Here is a 24,038-nt window from a genome sequence, read left to right on the forward strand (position 1 = left end):
GTTGAAGCAATCATAGCAAACACTGTTGAAGCTGAAGTGGAAGCTTATTTATCAGAGATGAATGCACCACCAAATTCCTTCCCTGGGAAATACTGGAAGACTTGTATCTCCTACCCAAGGCTGAAAGTATTAGCAAAGAGGTTTCTTGCCATACCGCCATCCACTGTGTTCAGTGAAAGACATTTAGTTCTCCAGGAAAAATATGTGATGTAAAATGCTACTGGCTTAATCCTGACATAGTGAAGATGCTTTGCTTTCTGAGCAAAAATTTAAAGTCTGTAAAATGAGACTAAATTTGTGAGACATTATTGATAATGATAAGATATTATCTATAAAAGATGTATATTAAAGGAGATACTTTTATTTTAAATTTAAACATGAGTGCTAATATTCTAAAGTGATACCTATCATGTAACACCACTTTTCAGGTGTTTTGAAATTAGCTATTATATTTTAATTACATGGTGATGATATGAAAGATGCTTTTGTCAACTGACTCTTTCACAGAGTAATATTTTTAAAAGTGGTTTTCTTGTTGCCTGGAATTAAGTGTTATTTTTCTTGGAGCCTACGCCATCAGAATCGATGGAATCGGTATCGGTAGAATCGGAATCGAAATGTCAGAATCGGAATCGGGATCGGAATCGATAAAATTTTGGAATCGACCCATCACTAGTTTTTTTTTAAACATTACAGTTTGAGATGTACTTTTTGCTGTTCTAGGTTATCAGGCGAATTGATTTCCACTTAAAGCCTTCAAGGTCATAGGTATTCACAGGGGAGAAATGGAGAGAGTGCGAGTTGCATATGAATAGCATCAACACGTAAAAGGGTCCGTGAGAGAGTCTCAAACACATTGGCTTCTTTCACTTCCAGCAGTTGTAAGCCCTCTGCGTCTCAGGAATTCAGTGCGGCAGTTGTTCAGTAGTAGAAGGTGATTTTGATAGAGCCCTATGGAATGAATAATGGCAAAAAATAGAAATGCAGATAGAATAACGAAGAAGTTAACAAGAGAAAGTATGAACCTAGAAGAGAAATCGAAAGCGATCTATTGCTTTGAAAATAGAGAGCATCAAAGCGATATTGAGCGTAAGTTTAAGTTCACAATGTTAACAGCCTGCACTATTTTTCTGAATGGAGACGAAGTTAAAACATCATTGACATCAGCCACACCAACTGCAGCCAAGCAGTCAACACGTAGGCAAAGTTCATTCCTGGTTAAAAGATTCTACTAACAGAAAGACTTCTACAGTAAAACCTCTATGTAGTGAACCTCTTTACATCGTAAACCTCTATACATCGTACCAACCCTCTGGTCCCGTTAGATTTACATGTAAATTTATAGGCAAACCTCTCTATAGTGAACCTCTTTATATCATAAAAACCTCTATATATCATAGCCAGGAGAGACCCCCGAGACGGCCTAACTACCTCCGCATTTCGTACCGAGACAACTAGAGACCATTAATGCAGCCGCGATAACGAACATGTAATGACATTTTCAGCGATAAATGTTTCACGCTTATTCTTCTCTTTTACACCTTTACTTTACTGCAATTTTCATGTTAACCATTAGCTAGGGCCATTTTGTTCCATACGAGAGCATACCTAACAGTAAATAAGAAAAAGGCAACGAACTATCCTAATCATTTTAAGTGACAGTTAATGAAGACAGAACGCATCGTTTGCTCTCGAATCGTGGTAAAAATTGCGCGATAGCACTCGCTTTCTATTACTTATGGCTTTATTTTCCTGTAAGTGCTTACATACTATGTTCAGTTAATAAAAGAGGCGACCAGCGCAGCCTATAATCCCTTGCCGGCGGAAATATTTCAACTAACTTCACTCCCATTTATGGATACAGAATTACTCAACCGCATTGCTACTTCCGTTTCTAAAATGAAAATATTTCATGAATTTACTGCGACTCGAAATAAATCAAATACAATTTTGCAATTATTTTATTCCCATATTTCCCGGAGTAGCACTTTCTCACTGCCGCCTTGGTAATTGTTTCAATGCTTTCGTGAACGATCGTAGTTTACAATTTATTGCGCTTAGCGACAGTCATATGTCTTGCATGCGTATTTATGCCGCGAAATCTGACTCTTCCATCGGGAGTCCGGGACGTCAATTTCTAGCAATACTGACGAACATCACTCCATGCGCGACAATGTTAGGTGAAGGAGACAGCTAATTAGCTGATACGCACTAGAGCAATGAAATTGTTTACCGTCGCCGCCGCATTCTGAAGTAGTTCGTCCAGCATTCTCACTAGGAAATCACGTCGTTTCTCAGACCTAGCGTTTCTTTATGCCCTCGACAGAGTTTTTCTTCGGAACTCTATGAGCATAGTATTTTAGAGAAAGGGAATTCAACGTAATTTTCAAAATTACGCTCAATTTCTTGTTTATTTTTTGCAATAGTCACGTGTTTATTTATTTTTTATAATCTTTAACAAGTCATACGCTATAAGAATGATAAATCAATTTCCTAAAATATATTATAAGGAGTATTTTCAATTATTTGCCATAAAATATGAAAACATACGAAAATTACTTAATTAATTATAAGTTGATGATGGATTCAACAAATAAAACAAGGCGGCTGCCTGACATTACCACATTCCGAGGAATTTTCCAAGCCATCGACGAGGGCAGGCAGAAGAAAGATGTAGCAGTGACCTTAGGAATACCATCTATTTCAAACAACCGAGGAAAAACAGAAGAAACTGTATATCTAGGCTGCACAAATAATAAACGCGGGCAGTGAAATAAGAGGATGAAGGAATTACGTTAAGAAATATAAAAGTTCCCTCCAAACACTACTAGTAAATTACGACCCTTAGACCAGGGAATTATTTCTTTGGTCAAAAGGCATTATCAAAAACAGCTAGTGTTTTATTTTTTATGGAGAGTGAATAGTGAAAACGACATTAAAAGTGCTCATGGAACATCCTTCAGACCATGCACAGGCTGTGCCTTTCCTCAATTTTTGAGAAATGCTTCATCAAGGCTGGGATTACGGGTGGTAGCAAACAGGGGGAAAGTGAGATATTTGAGAATGAGCCTACAGAGTACGATAAAATCAACAAAATAGTTGACACAAATTCAATATTTGAAGACTTTGTAAATGTTGATAATGATTTATTCATTTGTTCCCCACATGAGTTGGAAGATAGTAGTGAAGGAGATGTATATATCTTGCAGGATACAGGAAGAGATGGATTTAGAGGAAGATGTTGTTAATGAGGAATCAGTTACAGTTCCCACCAAAACAGAGGTTGAGGATTCATTGAACATAATTAAATGGTTTTCATTAAGCATGGAGGAATGCGATCATAATATGATTGTATTCAATATAATTAAAAACATTATATCGAAAGAGTTTTAAAAAGGTTAAAGCAAACCCAATACAGGCATCCCCCGAGTTACGTATGTCTCGACTTACGTAAATCCGTACTTACGTAAGCGATAACCGTATTTCAAATGATTACGTTAATTTTCGAATGCGAGCGCGAAGAAGTAGATATTCGCTCGTACAACCTATGATAGAAAAAATATCGAATAGTTATAAAGTTTTTTACGTGCTAAAAATAACAAAGTGACCCATTTTTGTCATTCCTCGAAGGAAATTTCATTAATTTCTGTAGAAAAATCGCTTATAAATCCCAAGTCAGCAATCAACGTGAAAATTTGCCGTTCTAGCGATGGATGTGGTGGCGTATGTGGTTGCGCTCATTCCTGTACGATACAACTTGTTATACAGCAATCTCTGAAGCGCCAACGCAAAGGTTCGACTTACGTAAATTTCGACTTACGCATAGTCTGCCGGAACGCATCTCTTACGTAACTCGGGGGATGCCTGTAACTAATTTCTTTCCTAAAAAGCCCTCTTGAACAAGTTACTTTTACCTTTGTGTAATCATGAAATTGTACATATATGTTCACTAATGCATGCATGTATGTTTAAATATATTAATATTATGGTTTAACAATAAAATGGTACCTATCACTTAAACCTCTCTATAGTGAACCTCCATACATCAAAATGCCCAAATTTTGGTCCCCTCCATTACGATGTAGAGGTTTTACTGTAATTACCTGGATTTATCTTAAATGGTCAAATAATGTTCCTCTATCACAGGCAGTCATTTGTGCAAAATCTGTGTCTTTATTTGAATGTATGAAAGAAGATGAGGGTGGTGATTGCACCGAGACATCAAATGGAAGCTTCAAGACAAAAGGGTCTTGGTGACAAAAGAATTGTTTTCAGACTGGTTTGAAAATTCATCACCTGCTGGCAATGCACTGCTAGCATGTTGTTCCTAGATGTTAGCCCACCCGCACACAAAGAGGGAATTTTTGAAGCTCATGCGAATATTTTTTATTGGGAAAAAATGTCTTTGAATGTGTACCTACTATATTTAAAGATATGTATTTTATAAACTATAAATGTTTGTATAAAGAGGGTTTTCTCAGGTTATATATAGGAATATATATGTATGGTCCAAAGGAAATTCGATACCCAACACCTATGCTACCAGGAACGCATCCCTATCTTCCCCATGTTAAAATGGTCTCGAATAACGTAAATTTGATTAGCACTAAGACCGAATGGAATGCTCCTTAGTGCTAAGCAAGGCATTGGTGTACTATACATAGATTGGAGCCGTAGGTATCAGCCATGAAAAAACTTGTGACAAAAATGGTTTAGGATCTCAAAGAAGGCTTATGAAAATGAATTTTATAGTGAAACACTGACTTGCAATTTTCCACAAAAATAAAATTTAATTCGACTCGAGTTTCGATGTTACTACATCATTTTCAACTGAGAGAGGAGAAATGGGGTGGAAAGTGCTCAAGGAGGTGACTTTCCACCCCATTTCTCCTCTCTCAGTTGTACCTTGAAAATGATGTAGTCACATCGAAACTCGAGTCGAATTAAATTTTATTTTTGTGGAAAATTGCAAGTCAGTGTTTCATTATGAATCAATTCCACTCCATCTCGCTTGATTCTTCGAATTTTATATGAATTTAATAGTAATGAAATAAGCTTGGAGATCAGTGCATAAGAATTTATTTGTCTAATTATCATGTGGACATGATGTTAGATACTTGAAGATATGTGTAGTGAAAATGCCTGTACAATAAAACCAAGCACAGAGCATGTTACAGTCGAGGTGGTCAAATTTCTCAGGCCCCAACCCATGCCTGGGAGCCTATTGTCCTGGAAAATTTGAGTGAAGGGATTATAAGGGTCAGGTGGATGGCCATCGGGTTTTCCAGTGCCAACCGGAAAACTAATCAGAGGAAATAATAGGCAGAAAGTTATTTTTACCAGAAAGTATTTGAGTTACTGCACAAAATTGAAACTTATTCTCAGCAGATTATGTGATTCAGGCTTTTGCTCAACATGCAATTAAAATTTGAATTTCGTAATAATTGTCCCTGCCCACTTTGTTAACATCACAACTGATAGGAGTTCCTCAGTGAAATGACTCTTCTGCTTACATATTTTACTCCAAACCACAGTCCAATGTAGCTGGTTAACATAATTGGTTGATTCTAAATTATGAACGTGTGTAATGAAGTTACAACATCCATTTATTGGGATGATTTGCATTTTAAAAATGCCCTTGCATTTCCGAAATGCCTCCCAAGTCTTCTTCGCCATGTTCTATTCAATAGGAAAATTATCCCTCAGAAATGGAGATGTTGTAACTTTTTAGCAACCCCTTATTTCATGATTATATTGTTTGAGTGTGACCACTATGAACGAGCCCTCTAAAGTCATGGTGTGAAGGTTCAGAGTTGTAAAATGGAGGTGGCCCGTTAGACCATTGAGAGAAGAGTCCTCATTCCCGCCAAAAGTGGTGTCATTTTTTGCTGGCTATTTATACTTAGCTATTATCATAACCAATTTCTAAATTTGTTATTTTTCTTCCTGGAATTTGCATACCCTCTGTTCCTTGTGTTATTAGTGAGGGCGGAGTATTCCCTTTGTTGCAATGTTGGAAGGGGTTGAACCTTGCCTGGGGGATCTCAGCCTCATGTCTTTGGACTTTGTGTTAAGCTGGAACTAATATTTATTTATTTTTACCATTTTCAATTCCTGATGGAACAATTTGATGTTCATCACATGTATGTCCTCAGGATGCTGCTACCTGCTATGAGAAGATGGCGGAGAGCGGGTGCCCAGAGACAGGATATGCCATGGGAATGATCAACTGCTATCTCAAGTTGGATCAACCGCATGCAGCCCTGGGCTTGATCAAAGGACTCTCTACACAAAGGTGACCTTCAGAGTTTAATTGATATTCTCATGGGGTTTAAGAAATAAACTCAAAGATTTGGTGCACCATAAGTCCTTTAGAGTACAGCGCATGCCATGTAGTAATATTAAAAAAAATTTCATTTGCCCTAGAGACATTCTGCATTAGATAAAATCACTTAGCAAGTGTAATATTAATACATATTAAAGTATTCTACCGATTAAGGTGGGTTTCGATGGAGTATTTAAGAAGTATTCTGGGAGTCTCCCTTCCCTTCATGTACTCCCCTCATAAATTCCAAAAGAAGGCCTACTCCCTTACAGTTTATCTAAAAATCCTATTCATTCTTTTCTCTCCCTTGTCTACTCTACATTCTACCAGCTGACAGTGTTTTCAACATCCCCTCCCCACAAAGTAATCCCTCCGTCCACACCTTCTGTCTCCACTGTATCTCATCTGGAAACTCTCTCCTCACCCACCATCTCCAGCACTTAGTTGTTCCTCCTCTTCTTCTCCCACTTCACCTTCTCCATTCTTTTCCACACTCACATCTCGAATACCTCCAGTATTCTCTTGCCCTCCTTCCTAAGTTTCATTATTTCCACACCGTGAAGCCCTACGCTCCAGATCAGACTCTTCACCAACCATTTTCTTTAAAGTCCTACGTAATGATTGTCTCATAAGTTGCTTCCTGTTCATGAACACCTCCTTTGCTAATTCGTTTCTCTTCCTGATATCCGTACTGCTTTATTCACTTTCCTCTAATGTGCCACCCAAATAGTTGGATTGCTCTGTCTGTTCAAGAATTTCCCCACCTACTTTGATCTTGAGTCTCACCTTCTTAGCTCGTGATGCTTTGCCAAACTGCATAATCTTGGACTTCTTGTGATTAATCCTCATCCCATATTCCCTGCAACACTTGCCTAATGCATCCACGAAAGTCTGCTGCCCTCTCGCTGACTGGCTTATCAATGCCTGATCATCTGCGAATCTCATTGATTTAAACATCATTCCCCCCAGCTTTACTCTATCTACCCACTCATCCCATGCCTCTCTTACCATCCCCTCAGGTTACATGTTAAAAAGCAATGGCGTTAGTCGGCAGCCTTGCCTCATTCAGTCTTGGCCATTTTTAGATCACAAATGAGTTTCCTAACCTTCCAATCGATGACTATTTTCTTAAAACCCAGTCCACTCTTTTAGTGCATAAGTGCTAGTTAAGTAAAATCCCTTTGGAGTGATGTGAATTATAAGTTTTTGAGAGATATGGCAATTTATATTCGTTTTGTGTTCTTACTTATTACATCTGCATGCATATTGGTGCTCACCGCGAGCCTGAATGACATGTGCTCTCGCAAGAAGTGGTTTTCATTTTTAAATTGTAAGTTAATCACTATAAGCAAGAAAAAATTGACTTTCTTGAACACACTAACCCTCGCTAGTGTAGTCGTCATATCTCTGCATTCAAAATGACACCCTTAAATACCTAAACTCCATTATGATGGAGATGAAAGAAAAATTTAAGGCTATTTAGTTCAGAATTTGTGATTTCTTAATGTTTCACTTACTTATGAATGTATGAGTCGGTACTGTTCAAATTGTGTCTCCTCGGCCAAGGAATTTGTCTAGTGTGATCTGCTGCATTCTCGTCATCCTCTTCGCACAAATAAAGTTGGCACAGACATCCAATGATGACATTGGGATACTTTCATTGCCCTTTTGCATAAAGAAGAGTTGCCCCTTGATTACACTTGGTACACTTGTGAAAAATAAGACTACATAAAAGAAGGAGAATGTGAAAAAACAGTATTCTGATACGAAAAAGTTTTAATTTCATCATGAGCATAGAGGCAATGTACCTGACTGATGGCCCAATAAAGCGGCATGCTGTCCCATTTAAGCGGAGAAATCTTCTATTGGGTTCTGTTCTTTGAGATCTGTGTGGATTAAGTGGCTGCTCCAAACAACTGGTGGACCCATTCATGGAAATCTTATGTAATGTGAACTGAATTTTCTCCAAAACTATGAGATGTAGGTAAAAAATATTTTCTGGAAACATAATGTACTCTGCACTATCCTAGACTGTGGTGAACAGTTTTCCTATTGCCAGTATTTTTTGGGATGTACAGTACACTCCCGATTATCTGGGCTAATGGTGGGGAGGGATGGCACGAATAATCGGAGAACACGGATAACCCAGACTTTCACTTTAACATCTTGTAATGTTCATAATTTACGTAAGACAAACAACATATCATTATTTATGCAGTTATTCTGTTATTTTAGAGTGCTTCTCGGACTCATTGAGAGCTTTCTTTGCCGCTTTGCGATCTTTTTAGTGGCGATAACTTGGTTGTACTCGTATTATTAATGCTCCATGTAAAGCGTGGTTTTGAAAACCACACAGTCATGGCTGCCTGATCACAGATACAGAAAAGTGGTTTGCACGAATGCTTCAAAACCACTGCTTGACATCGGAAACTACACTACCAGGCACCTCGCCACTTATTCACCTCTCGCACAAGTTGCCCAGGTGGCAACTGTTGGGGACGTGTATCCATGATCACGGAGTGCTGTTGCGTGCATTCGTGGCTTGGAAAAGAGGAACATGGTGCTCCTGCGAATGCAGCTAGTGCACGATCGCTTCCGTTTTACGTTTGGGGATTCTAATGGAAATAGTAAGCCCAGTGCATCCTAGCATTAATACAGTAATTCTGGTGATTTTGTGCCCGATTTTATTTTTTTATAAAGATCGCGGAAAATATTGAGTGAGAATGAAAATCATGCACAGATAATCCGCAACACGGATATACCGCAGCCAGATAATCAGGAGTCTGCTGCATGTGACCTCTTAAACAGAAAAACTTGCTGCTCTTAATATCCTGTCAATGAATTCAGTAGACTATGCAAATTCATACAGGAATTGAAGTGATATTAACTCCAAATGAGTCAAGATTCTAATTTTTTCAGTTATTTTTCTTCTCTTACTTTCAGATTTTAACTTGATGTTAAAACTCTGTAAGTGACATGCTTGCTTATAACATCGGTTGTGGTGCATGGTTTCATAGACTGCGTGCCATTACCTGAGTGTTAATCTGCTGAGTTAAGAAAAAGTTGAAATTCCTAAAAAAATTACTTCTTTTTACCCAAAAAATTGGTTAACTTTTTAGGGAAACAAAAAGTTTTCTCTGCCTGGAGGAATTATTTTGTTCATTCTAATGAGAAATAATGAACTAAAATCTCTGGATTTGAGTATAACGAGGTTTAAAGAATAGAGTTTCTTATTTTATCAATCTTCTGTATTCTTGCACCTTCCAATCTGCAAATCTCAATTAAACACAATTTTTCAATCTGCCTCTTCTGAATAATTACTTACGTTAGCTCCACCATTCTTAAAAGAGAATAAATGAATGCAGTGGATATTTCTTGCCTATAAATGGTATGTTTTAGAGACTTTTGGTTTCTTTAACCACTTTTGCATACAATAAGTGAAATCTCAAGACTTAATAATGTCTCTTTAACCAACAGTTATCCCCTTACAAGAATCGTAACTTTGGTTGTCTTGTTGAGAACGAAAAGTGACCAAAATTCCTGAGGAAAATATATATCTTGTATTTGTGGAAGTACAAAATTAGTGTCTAGATTAATAGTCTGTCCTGCTATTTCAAAGCACTCGAATCTTGCTTGATCTCACCCCACGTACAAAATCCCTGCTTGCACTGCCCTAATGGTCATAATCACCCAATTAGAGAGGCTGTATGTATGATAATAAGGTGATTTACTACTTTTCAGACCTGATTTGGCTGAGTTGCTGGTTGAAAGTTCTGTGGAAGCATTGTGGAAGATGAGTAATTGGTCAGAGTTGGAGAAATGCCTTCAAAACACTGAAGGGAATGTGGGAAACTTGTGGAATGTAAGTGTTGGCAATGCCCTTCTGAACCTCAGGTGTGGAAAATCTGACAAAATTTTAATCAATATAGACTCCATGAGAGAAACCTTAATGAATTCTTTGTGTGCCATCAGTATTGATAAAGGTGCTTATGAACGTGGTTACCAGTTCATTGTTAGGTAAGTCACAAAATCTTGAGTGTTGCTATTATGTTCTGCCTCACTTAGATGTTGGGCTTAACATTTAATCTTTCATATTGCAATTACTTTCTTTTCAGGGCTCAAATCCTTAGTGAGATTGAGAAAGGTTCTGAAGTCATATCAAATCTAAAGAAAATGAAATCAACATGTGGTGAAGATATAATAAAGAGTTTCTTGAAAGAGTGGGAAGGAAAGCTAAAATACGTTCAAGATTCTATGTCTACCTTGGAGCCTATTCTATCAGTTCGGCGTATAATTTTGGACATAATCAGCGAAAATATTTACAGCAAACATTCTCCTGTATTGAAAATGTTGGAGAATGAAATTGGCCAGTATTGGATTAAAAGTGCAGAAATTTCTCGAAAGTAATATTTTTGTGCTTTCTTATTATGTTCTTGTGTGATCTTTTGAAAGTCCTCACAATATCATGCTTTCTTCTTTTCTCTCCCTAGCTCTGGATATTTCCAGCAGTCATACATGTATATTTTAAATGCTGAAAAATATCATATCAAGAGTGCTTTCATTGAGAAAGCAAAGTTATTTTGGGATAAGGATAATACTAACCTTGCACTTTCAACATTGAGGAAGGGCATTGCAGAGACATTCCCAAATGCAAATCAGTTTAAATTACTCAAAGACAAAATTCCAGGAAGTGACCAAAAAATATGTGCTGAGGTAAATACACTGTTTTTGAATAAGTTCATTTTTATTTCATTCATCGTAGCTTTTCTGGTCAATAATTTGAAATGTGTTGTTCCATTGTTTTCCTGTTTAGTTTTCATTTTTCTTTGTTTGAATTTTTTTAGTGTATGGTGTATGTCTGATACAGTTATGTATAAGTACCTTAAGAGTTTGTGACCTTGCCATTGCTAAGCTGAAAATTCATTATAACATATTATTTTATATTTTTCGGCTATATTTTTTATTTACTTTTAGGCTAAACTACTGTTGGCAAGGTTCAATGATGAAAACATAAATGCTGACATTGATGACAATATGTATAACTATAAGGACTGTGTTGAAACATACACTAAATGGGAGAAAAATTTAGTTTACCTGGCCCAATACTATGATAGGGTATTGGATGCAATAATGGCTGATGATGAGGAGAAAGGAATGTAAGTTCTAGGACAAAGTATATTGAGTGTCTAAATATCATATATAAACTTTATTCTCTTGGCTGTAATTCTTTTTTGTGTTATTTGTATTGTCTTTGTTTTTTTTTTTTTTTTTTTAGAGAATCTCAGATGCACATGATAAACTACTTTGGAAAATCCTTAGAATTTGGCTGTGAATACTTGTTCCACTCCATGCCAAGAATGTTGACTATATGGTTGGATTATGGTGCAAAAATTGCTAATCAAAAGGATAAACGGGACATATTTAGCAACATGACTAAGCTTATAGGTTAGTAACTCAGGGATATTAATTTTAGGGATTTTGGGGAAGGCATTAAAGTTCTGTTATGATCAAGAAATAGTTATGAAACAATTAATATTAATGTTTAATAATATATTCAATGTAACTTAATGTTTATACAGGGTGAACCCCTCCTGAGGAAAAAGAATTTCTTATGTTCATGAAGTACTTTTATTTGCATAGCATTCTGTATGTTTAATATTTTTCTTGCAATTTATGTAGACGTAGTTGAAAATTGTAGCTAATTTAGGAATTGAAATTATTACGTATTTTATAGGGATGGGTCGAATACTAGATTTCTCGAATTCGAATATCGAATTCGAATATCAAATCATTGCTCGAATATTCGAATACCTCGAATTTCGAATACCTCGAATACTAAACTATGAATGTGAGAATGTTTGACTAGGTCGCCTATGCAGCGGGAAACCCAAGATTTTGGCGAGTAATTGTGATTGCCTTTAAAGGATTCAAACAGGAATTTAGCTGATTAATGGAATATTTTAATTTTATGTAAACAATAGGGTAGTTTCCTTCATTAAAGAAAACGAAAGGCATTGATTGTGATTCGTTACCTACCATTGGTGTATTCATAATATACAAATTATTTGGTTCTAGAAATACCGGTCTAGACCAATGGCAATGGCCAATTTTATCCTTATTTGAAAAAGGCCACATTGGCACCCATGTGATGCCACTCCACTTGACATCACAGGGACCTAGTTTCTACACGAGAGGATAGGAGTTTTACATCGTCTGAGGTTACTAATGCATGCATGAGGCACAGAGCTCAGGGAAACATGTCTTAGTAATCACTTATTAAAACTGGCTAAGGTCGGAAAGTTTTCTTCGTTTGATAAGTAAGGTTTGGTAAGGTATCAGCGCTCTGAGCCTCGCCCAAGGTCACCTCAAAAGGCGGGAGGGAGAACCGGAAATGCGTCACACGGACTTTTCCCCATCATTCCCACTAACGTGTCGCGTTTTCGCGTGCTTGAAAATTTTCACTTTTAATTTAATCGCGAAAAATAGATATCGTCCAATAAAAATCTAAAAGCGTTAAATACGTACTCCAGGAATATTAATATTTCGATTTTGGCAATAAAATAATTATAGGAAAGCACCCTATTTGAGCATTACGCCAAAATGCTAAGCCCCCGTCGCATTTCTTCGTCTTTCCGGCATTTATTTTCCTGCGTAAAATGCTTAAATAAAGTCATAAATACGTCGTGTTTGGTCTTATTCTTTCTTAAATTACGCGCTTATTACTAATTTTTCAATCCAATAAAAGTGTAATAATAATTGCCGAAAGTCATTGTTAGACACTTTTCGGGCTAGTAGATGACTCATGCAGCAGTTGATCTCCAGAAAGGGGGAAATTCGAAGCAGGTTGGTAGAAAAAGGTCAGCGGGTGAGAAAAGGGGGTGGGTGCGAGACACGTTTTTATTTTTCTCGCGTAACTTGATATTTTTTTCGAAGCTAAGGTCTTCGTAATATGATCTCTGCGCGAGGTTGGATCTTTTGTCTGATATCGGAGAAGAGGAAATCGTCAGAGTGGGTGAGGCGAATGCTGAAGGGAGGGGGATAGCAGATCGTGGGAAATGCGCCAATGTCACTTTCCCACGGCACTGATTGTGAGTTCCTCGCTGTGGTAGTTATATCTCCTGGGGAATATTCAAAATAAGTGCCCGTCGTTATTAGCCACAAAGGACACATGGTAAACACCTCGTCTTATTTTTATCAAAAGATGAATGCGGGAAAATGGTCAGTGGGGGAGAAAGAGTGAAGGGTGAAACGCGATTCAATTATTTTCCGGTAACTTTATATTTTTTCGAGGCTAAAGTCTTCGTAATACGATCACTGCACGAGCTGGGACCTTTTTTTTATTTCGGAGAAGCGGAAATCGTGAGAGTGGCTGAGGTGAATGCTGAACGGAGGGGGATACCGGATCGTGGGAAATACGCCAATGTTGCTATCCCACGGCACTGTGGTTCTCCTGATGGGGGGCACCTGGGATATTCGGATTTTTTTACCCGATCAATTTCGGTTCCCCACGTCGAAATCTTTTCGCTGCTCTAACCCGCAAATTTGATGTAGTTCGTCAACTTGCCTAAAACGGCGCTGCATGCACTAAAAGAATAGAGTTCTCTCCATTTTTCCAAGTCTACTACCAACGACGTGCGAGCGACAGTGTACGACGCGAAATTCAAAGTATTCGAGGTATTCGAGACGGCACCTTTGGCTTAACTATTCGAGATCTCGAATATCGAATACTTTCTGATATTCGAGGTATTCGAGTATTCGCGGATACTATTCGCACATCTCTAGTATTTTATAATCCTTACAGAAGAATTCAACAAATTGTTTATTAATTCACATGAAAAGCTCTTGTTTGGGTAACTGATGAAGTTGCGTAATGCTTCCTTAAACATATGCTATCCTAATCCTCATTTTAATCATATATTTTTCAAAATGGAATTAAGATAAAAACAAATGACAGGTATAAAGTATGTAGTAGTAAAAATTTTAACTAGCCATTATCTTCGTTGAGGGTTCGTCAGTCTTCTCCCTTCTGTATTCTCCTTCTCTTTCTCATTTAATTTAGCATGTGATTTTGTGTTGTGAGCGCTAAGCATGATCATTCCTAGTTATTGCTCATCATGAGTAACATTTTGGCTAACATTCTGAAAATAAAAAGGCAAAATACCTCCCACTATTTTTCTCTGGTTGAATACTTTTTCTTTCCGGGATTTATGTCTGTATTTATAGTTTAATATGAACCCATGATACATAGATTGGCTCAGGTTACATTTTATTTTGTTTACTGCATATTTTTTTCGGTGAGCAATCGAAATGAACTTGTTGTGGTGAGCATCTGATTTTGAGGAGCTGTTTCTCTTTTTATTGCAGAGACTTACTCTGGCCGGCTTCCCCCATTCATGTTCTTCAGTGCCTTCTCTCAGATAACTACCCGTCTCTGCCACCCGCATCCATTAGTGTATGCTGTTCTAAAGAATATAATTGCCAAAGTTATTTGCACTTACCCTCATCAGTCCCTCTGGATGATCATGGCTGTTTATAAGGTGAGCGTATCATACCAAGAGTTGAAGGCATTGGCTTTTCATCGATGATATACCTATCAAAGCCTCTAGAAGTGTACCAATTATATTTTTCTCTAGTGGAGAATTTCTGCCAACAACTGCTGAGTCATTAATCATGTAGTTATTGGAACTCCCATGAGGAGGAACTGATTAGTTTGTAATATACAGTAAAACCTCCATGAAACAAATTTGTTGGGATTGGAAAAATCATGATTTCTCTCTATGAAGTTTCTCTGTTTGGAGGTGGTCTGTGGGTTATGTCTTTGTAGGGGCATCAAGGTATTAGGAATGTTGTACAATGTAGGTGGAGTAAATTTCTCTATAGTTTTTCATTTTCACTAAAAGTCTTTTCTATAGTGATGACAAACAATTATAATTATTTACCATCAAATACTCTGACTGTCATCACTTGATTTACTAGATCATTTAATTTTTTTTCAAAGAGTCGGCCAGTTTTGAAAAAAGGCTTTCAAGTCTCTCTTAAGTCTTGAAGTATTTTTGTCAGAAAGATAATAAATCTAAATAAATTGATGGATAAAAGAGTGCAGGGATAAGGTTTTTTAGGTTTCTATGGTCCCTTTTTTCTTCTCCCTACCAAGGTTACCAGAGGTGAAAATTCCATGGGCAAAAAATTATTTGCCTTGACTGGGATTGGGACCCATTTCTCCCAAATTCTAGCATGGCACCCTACTGCTCAAACTACCATTGCATCTTCTTCCTCTGCAGATGTTCCTCTTTCTCCCCCCCCCCCCCTGCCCCTCCCCCCTGGGGTTCAAATTCCAGGCAGGGAAAGTGATTTTTCCTTTGTCGCATTTCTGCACTTAACAAAGTGTTGCATCACTGGCGAGTCCCTGATTATTTCTTTGAATTATACAATAGTCTATAGCATCATCAGCCTGACCAGTTAAAGATCCATACCTTCTTACCCATGGTCTCTGACTAATATGCTTATGATGTTTTACTATTTGGCTACCGAATGATGCAGTTAATAACATGGATAAATGGGTGCAATTATTATTAACAGCATATATAGTTAATTAATTATTGCAGTTAAAATTTGTCACGCTCTATTGGATCCATGCAGCAGTGTGGGAGTTGAAGGGTATTTGACCAGAATGCAAATTTTATCAAACGTAAGAAAATGGAATGGACTTCCGAGTATGAACTGATGTGATATGAGGAGATGCATGACTATGTCAAGGCATATGTTAAAAAATATTTTAATCCTAGAATTATGAAATCCGTATGTCAGTTGAAGCTCAATGTGTCATAAAAACATTGTTCACAGTGTTTGCAATGGGAATCCTGGAGTTCTTCTTCTTGGTCACTAGAAAGTTAATATTCACTGTTGGCATTAAATTGTTTCATTTCTCTTTCAGTCTTCAAACTCAAATTTGGCCCGAAAATGCTCCGAAATATTTGCTTTCTGTAAAAAGAAAGATGGCAGAATGATTCCTATGATAAATGAATACATTAAGTTGACTGATCAGCTTATTGCTTTGTGTAATAAGCAAGTTTCAGATGTAAGTCTACCCACATTCATTTTTAGTAAATAATGCTCGCAGATAGTTTATAAAAATAATTTTATAGGATGTGTTTAACTTCATACTTTTGATCTTCCATTTTCAATATTGATTCCATTTTATCTCCTTTTAGTGGTCTCCATAAATGTAATAGTTTTACCTGTTTTTTTGATATTTATAAGAATTTTAACTTTTATTTGGAAAAGATATAGCTCTGATTCAAGAAATCTCTGCTAATTAATGGTAATACCTGTCATCTTGTCATTAATATAATGTTACTAATTTACTTCTTTTAGGGAGATCAAACTACGACATTGCACAAACTTTCTCCATCTCTTTCACAAATGTTTAAAACATCTCCCCGTTCCAAAATATCTCTGCCACTTCAGAAGTTTATATCTATCACTATGCCGTTGGATTTGGATGCTCCTCAGGGTGGACACAACCCATTTCCTAGGTTGGTATACTTTGTCATTTAAAATATTTCTTCTCTTTTCAACAGCCAGTGTCTTGGTTACATTTATTTGTAGTGGTTTTGTGGCACATCATTATGCCATGACAAGGAGTTGGACTGGTGGATACCTGTTTGACTTCCAACCGGACAGCCAGTGTTCAAATCTCAGAGCTGGCTGGTATTTTTTCGATTCATTCCACAGAAATTCCAGAATGTTTGCGGAAGTTCTGGGGTGACATTCAAGAGAGTTTGACGCCAATATAAAGACGAGCCATCTCAGCTACCAAAGCGCTCTGTGAAAATCACTTTGCCAGTGACATTAGCGACCTTATATTAAATCCACCAGCCGCAAATCGTAATCAGACGCTGAAAAATATATTGATACAGCGCATCTCTAATCTCTATGTCTGGGGATCAATGGGTGTGGCCGTTTCTCACAGCAAAAGACCTAGGTGATACCAAGGGTAGAATCCATATCGGCTCTGGTAGATGTCACCGCTCTCTCTCTCGCTCCCAAGATGATGACAAAGAACTCCACAGGCTAGGTCAGAGCGGTACAGCCCCTTCAGCTTCACTGGAGGTCTGTACCCGGAATGAATATTTCACTGCGGTGCACAAGGGCTTGTAGCTGCCTCTCCTGCCTGCGTTGCATGGTGTCTGGTCTCGTCACAATGCCTCTCGGGGATTTCGTTCCACCAACAAGGCGTTTTGAACACGTGTACATTGATATCGTGGGTCCTTTCCCACCTTGCGCCAGCTACAGGTACCTCCTCACAATGATCCACCAGTTCTCCCACTTGCCAGAGACAGAACCAGTAGTAGATATCAGCGCGGAGAGCGACTACAGCACATTTCTTATTAGATAGGTTGCTCACTACGGCTGTCCTCAACACATCACCTGTGATACAGATTAAAAATCTTGGATTCATCACATTTGGAAAATTTAGTAATGCATTGGGTGCATTTTCAAATTGATGTCAATTTTCTCATTTTCTCTTTTCAAAAAGTACTTTTTAGGCGTTAAAGTTTGAACAGTTTATGGGAAAATTACAGACATCCATTTGCACCTTCTGATTTGGACCTGAGATTCACCCATATGTGCTCATAAATGAACTGTTTTAATTCTGTGGTCGTAACTTATTTATATGAATGGTGTGAAATAATTAAGGGGTGAATACTGTTTATATCTGAATATAATCCCCCCCTTTTTCCCAAAAATGCCTGTGGTAAACGTAAAAGGGGGACTATACTCAAACGCATTTTTTTTACTTTTCCCGAAACTGAAGCCTCAAAATTAGGGGGGGGGGGACTATATTCAGAGAAATACAATATTTGCAAGTATTTTATGATTCAATAGAATTTGCAATGATCAATTGTCACTCCACTTCTGGTGGTGTGCAAGTTTTATATGGTATGAAATTTGTGATCACTTGCCCATCCAAAGTGTGACTTTGATGAGGGCAAAGTGTGATAACAAAAAATTTGCAATTAATGCATGCCTGAATGCTAGGATGTGCCTGGTCATTAGTCCGTCAAAGTGTTGATGAAATAGTTTGTGTGTATGAAATGTGAGTTAATATTTAAGGTTGTATTTACCAAAACAATGCGATACAATACACCGATACCTCGTTTAGCGCAAGGGATGCGTTGCGTGGGGTCTTTGCACTGTACGAATTTGCGCTATATGAGAGCGTTTTAACATTGGGAAGATAGCGATGTGTAAGTGTTGGGTTGAATTTCCTATAAACGATATATATTCCCATTAATAGCCTTAGAAGACCTTATTTATGTTAACATTTATATTTTAAAATATCATTAAAGATTGTAGGCAGGCATTAAAAGATGTTTCTTATCATTAAAATAAATTTTTAAGTGCTTTTGAAATTCACACCTTCCGAGTGGGTGGCCTAACATCCAGGAAAAAAATGCATGCTATCTCAGGGGTTCGTAATGCATTGCTGGCAGTTGACGATTTTTCAAACCAGTCTAAAAACAATTCTTGTGTCAACCAGGCCCTTTTGTTGCCCATCCAAATAACAGACAAATGCTACTTTGAATACCATTTCATTGCTCGAGGAGTTAATGAATGATAAATCATAACTATGTAGCTTTAATTTGAAGTCCCCCGAGGCATCAGCATCAAGCAGCAATGTGAAACGTTCTTTAAATGCCTTGAAATCTAACTCAGGTTTTTCTTCCCCAAAAATGAATGAACAAGATTGCATTCTCTTCTAAATCTATTCCATATTGTCGACATTATGAACTAGTTGAGGGGGAAAGGATCCACTCGCAATCACAGATAGGAGTTCATCAGAAAATGTTGTGGCAACTGTGCTATCAGCACTTGCAGATTCACTTGATATCGTAGCACTGAAACTCCAGCTCAAAGTTTAAAATTCTGGGAGAAACCGGAGCTTCCACTAAATGTCACAGACCAATCACCTCCCTCATCTTCTTTTGTCATTATAGATTCAAATAAAGCCACAGATTTAGCCCAAATAACTGCCTATGATAGAGGAACATCAATCGACCGTTTATTATAAATCCAGGTAATTAGAAGTCATTTATGTTTTTCCCGGCAATAAACTTGATGTACATGTTGGTCGCCTGGCTGAAATTGGTGCGGCTGATGTCACTGACCTTTTAACCTCATCTTTATTCAGAATAATGGTGCGGATTGTTGACATTGTGGGCTTAAACTTACACGCAATATCACTTTGATGCTCTCTATTTTTAAAGCAAGTGATCACTTTCAATTTCTCTTCTTGGGGCATGCTTTTTCTTGATAACTCCTTTACATTTCTATCCGCATTCCTTTTTTTTGCCATTGTTCGCTTGATTTTCACTCCAAGTGCCTCTATCAAAATGACCTACTGCTGAACAACTGCCGCACTGTATTCCTGAGACGCAGAAGGCCAACGGCTGCTGGAAAGGAAAGAAGCTGATGTATTTGAGATGACCCTTTACGTGATGATGATCTTGTTCATATGCAACTGGGCCTCCGCTCCCCGATGACCTTGAAGGTTGGACGAGTGGACCCTTCACGTGGTAGTCCATTCGCCCGTTAATCTATGACGGCAAAAATGACGTTTCAAACCGTATTGCTCTTAAAAATCTCATTTCCACTAGCTCCAAACTTAGTTAATGATCTAACTTGACTGATACATATTATTCAGTTAAGGAGATGAGATAAATTACTTCAGTAGATCAGCTGCCCGGATGCATGACGAGTAATGTTATTGGCCATTGCATATTGCAATGGATTTCGATGAATATATAAGGTATGAGGCAAGCAATACTATTATTATGTGTAATTTCATGTGCATTTAGTGCTAGTTCACATTTTGTCAAGAGAGTATTAAATGTTATTTAATCAGGCAGATTTGGCTAAGCAGTGTTGAAATGTTTCACCGAGGAGCGAATGTGCATTTTAGTATTAGTAATGAAAAACACTTTGTTACTTCCACAAAAATCACAGAGTTTCTATTTTATCACCGTTTTCGGCTATTGCATCATTTTCAATTACAGATGTACATATTTGAAAATGGTGTAATAGCCGAAATACAGATGTATTTGAAAGTGGTGTAAAGGCCGAAACTGGTAATAAAATAGAAACTGTGATTTTTGTGGAAGTAACAAAGTGTTTTTCATTATCAATATGGAGCCCTTCCACCACATAAAAGCTTCAAGTTTTGATTTAATTTGCATTATATCGAAATTGTGCAAATCGAAATGGTGCTAAGTGAGGCATGGGTGTGTAGGTTTTTTGTGCATATATTTTGATGTAAAAATTTTACTTGAAGGTAATTTGTGAAAAATGTTTAAATTCATTGTTTCAATTTGCAGGGAGCCTGTTTACATCAGTGGAATTGATGAGAGAATATATGTATTTCAATCACTTCAGAAGCCCAAAAAAATTAGTTTCCGGGGATCAGATGGTTTGCAATATACCCTTCTTTGCAAAGCCAAGGCAAGTTAATTTGTCGGTTCTAATAAATGATCAAACCTATTGATAGGTATTTGTCTAGTATGGCATAGGGTCGCCTAAGTGTCTATTTATATTAAATTGTTTTCAAGTTAGGGGTCTAGGTAAATATGATTTGTCTGTGCTGTAGAATAAGAATGAAATTTATTTTGCACGAGTGTGTTGCTTATTTTTCTCATAGCAGTTATTATTTTGACATTTATTTTCTATGCTACTTTTGAAACCCATTGCTATAAATCCACGTGCCTAACTCTAAAATTACAATGTTTTAGGATGATTTGCGGAAAGATTTACGTGTGATGGAGTTCAACAGAATTGTAAATTCTTACCTTCAGAGTGATGCGGAAGCATGCCAAAGGTTTTTGCACATCCGGACATATGTAAGTTGATATCTCTCTTCAGAAGTTTTGTGTGCTGTAGCTTTCACGTGTATCATTTTTAGGGATGTGCGAGTAGTACGTTTTGATCTCCAGATGAGTATCGGGTGGCATTGTGACTACTCATGAGTATCAGGTGGAGTAGTATGAACTATGGTAATTTCTGGATCAGGCTATATGATAATGCATGCTCCAATATTTTCTCACTTTTTCTATCACCGAGTGCATTTTCTCTTCTTAACACTTGACCTGATAAAGGAAAAAGATGAGGAACGTTGATGGCAATTGTGTCAGAATTAGGAGATGAATGAAATGTCTTGAATATTCCAAGTGGAATATTGAAATGTGGTAACTTCTATTACTTTCTTGACAGTATAATTTAATTATCTATCCAACTCCTTAGAGTAGCCGAGAGTAAAGGCATTTTTGCAATTATATGAAAGATGAATCATGTAAGATTTGATTCTTTCAGTGACCTTATGGCACTTTTCTCATTAACTTCTTTGTTCAATAAATGCCAATAGTTCAGTGTGTTTGCTTTGCAAATGGCAGTGCAAACTTGTTTTAGACCCACTAGAGAGTTAAAATGCTAAACAAAAATTGCACTTGGCAGATGTTTTTTCAGCATATGAGGTGAAGAAGTTCCAAATCGAAGAGGCTGGCACCTTTGGTGTGCCTACAGAAGGCCCAGACTCTAGGACTACACATCCCTCAGTGTTGAGCATACTCTAGCTTATAACAAATTGAGGTTCAGAATAACTGTGACTGTAAAGGCTTGGGCCTTTGTGAGGTCCTACAGCACATAGTTCATCCATAGAAATACTAGGCATAGCCGTGCGATCACCTTTGCCTTCCAAATCATTGTCCTCATTTTCTGTGATTTGTTGATCATGAGGTTTGAACTCTGTCAAAAACCGAAGCGTGTACTTCAAATCAGAAGTAGGACAAACCAAGATAAATCTACCATGAGTGCTAGAACTCCTCAGGCTAGAAGAACACGCGAACTCCCACCCATGCCATGGGCTGGGCAAAACCTATCTCTGAAATGTGTTGGGCAACTCCCACCCCCTGTGGCTTGCCACCCCTCCACAACTCTGCCGTGGACCCTGCCCGTGTTTGTCACTCTCTGGTGATTTCCTTCTGCATCCTTTGCTGCATTATCTGAGTGCGCAATCATATAGATGGTCTTGTGAAATTGATCACCAAGTAGCAGTAGTTGATAAAAATCATGATTTTTTTCAAAAAAATCATTTTTGTTGATTTTTTTGATTTAAAACGGATTTTATTGATTTAAATAGGATTTTTATGATTCTCCATCCATCAAAGATTCAGTTAATTACAAAACCAACTATTTGGGCAGCATAATGGAGAATGATCGTTTGCTGAAACAATAAGAGGCAACGGACTCTAAATTTGATACAACATTTAGTCAATCAGGGGAGAGAACTATGGAAATGCAAATGGTATCAAATTATAAATTAGGCCAGCATAGTACAAACTTGTCATTGGAAGTATCAACTGTGCTATACATATTACGCGGTTCTAAAGCATATGAAGTTTAGAAAAATTCTGTAATTGCAACTTTGTACGGTGCCTACGCTTAGAAGTTAAATCAGAAAACAATTTTTTTTCAATGGATACTCTAGTATTCTAACCAAAGCCTTCGACTGTGAGCCATGAACCAGTAGTATGGGTTGAAATGGTAATGCTCAAGCAGTACAATGTATAGGTAATGTGATCTCACATTACGTGTGACGTACCACCACAAATGTACGAACATGAACGAAATCGCACTGAAAGCATTATCAGAGTGCCGTGATCTATATTGGAAATGTTTAAAGTGCCGGTCCCTCGGGGCTAACATTGCCAATATGGCTGCCGACATCGAAGTTTTAAAAGCTGAACTTGTACAATTAAAAAATAATTTCGTAGTCGCTCCGAAGAAAAAAGTCTCGTTTTCGGAAGTGACTGGAGTGAATTGCGATCAAAGTGCTGGCAGACTCTGTGACGGAAATAATCCAAAACCATCGAAATCGATGACGATAACGAACGGTGAAGTGATCCAAAAATGTGAAAATTCGACGATTGAACTGTCGCCGCTGTCACCTAAGAAAACTCCGGGGCAACGGACGTCGCACGAATCTCAACTTAACAAACAACGGAATCAGCAAGAGGACCAGCAACCTGCGGACGATGAAGAATTTAAGGTCGTTACCGCAAAGAAGAAACACGCTGGGCAGAAGAAGAAATCAGCCCAAATCATAGGAACTGGTAAATCTGACGTAAATGGTGCTACGCTCAGCCTCCGAGTGGCAAAAAGAACCATGTTCGTCTACATAGGGCGCCTAGACAAAGAGACGCCCAAGGAGGAAGTAGCAGGGCATATTAAAGATAAGTTTTCTGTGAAATGCATTTCATGTGATGCTATTGAAAACACTAAAAGCGCCTACGGCTCATTTAAAGTTTGCATCGATCAAAATGACTTTAAAAAATTGAGGGATCGATCCCTCTGGCCTGAGGGTGTAATTGTTAACAAATTTATATGGCCAAAAAATACTGCTGACGTTGATCTCGCCAATGGAGCATTTGCTCCAAAAAGAAACAGTGAGAGTGTCTCCTGACTAGCTACGTTTTCAGTGCTGCACATTAATATACAATGCATTAGAAATAAAATAGCTGAGATTGAACTTCTTCTAGCTGAACACCATGTAGACATAGTCTGTATTTGCGAGCACTGGCTAAAGACTGATGAGATTCAGCAAACTATACTTCAGGATTATTATTTAGTTAATTACTTCTGTAGATCGAATCTGAAAAAT

At 37.7% G+C, this 24,038-nt stretch overlaps 1 protein-coding gene across 1 annotated transcript in view; it reads left to right on the forward strand.

Annotated features, from left to right (window-relative positions):
- The window catches only part of LOC124171934 (serine/threonine-protein kinase atr-like), a 176,967-nt gene that overhangs the window by 128,348 nt on the left and 24,581 nt on the right, over positions 1-24,038 (forward strand). The window contains exons 26-36 of the mRNA XM_046551370.1: positions 6,156-6,295; positions 10,067-10,342; positions 10,441-10,728; positions 10,816-11,038; positions 11,300-11,481; positions 11,601-11,770; positions 14,690-14,862; positions 16,260-16,403; positions 16,700-16,860; positions 20,704-20,827; positions 21,115-21,222. Coding sequence (XP_046407326.1) covers positions 6,156-6,295; positions 10,067-10,342; positions 10,441-10,728; positions 10,816-11,038; positions 11,300-11,481; positions 11,601-11,770; positions 14,690-14,862; positions 16,260-16,403; positions 16,700-16,860; positions 20,704-20,827; positions 21,115-21,222 — 1,989 coding nt within the window. The remainder of the gene's footprint in view (positions 1-6,155; positions 6,296-10,066; positions 10,343-10,440; positions 10,729-10,815; positions 11,039-11,299; positions 11,482-11,600; positions 11,771-14,689; positions 14,863-16,259; positions 16,404-16,699; positions 16,861-20,703; positions 20,828-21,114; positions 21,223-24,038) is intronic.

This window comes from Ischnura elegans, chromosome X (genome assembly GCF_921293095.1).
Source record: "Ischnura elegans chromosome X, ioIscEleg1.1, whole genome shotgun sequence".
NCBI lineage: Eukaryota > Metazoa > Arthropoda > Insecta > Odonata > Coenagrionidae > Ischnura > Ischnura elegans.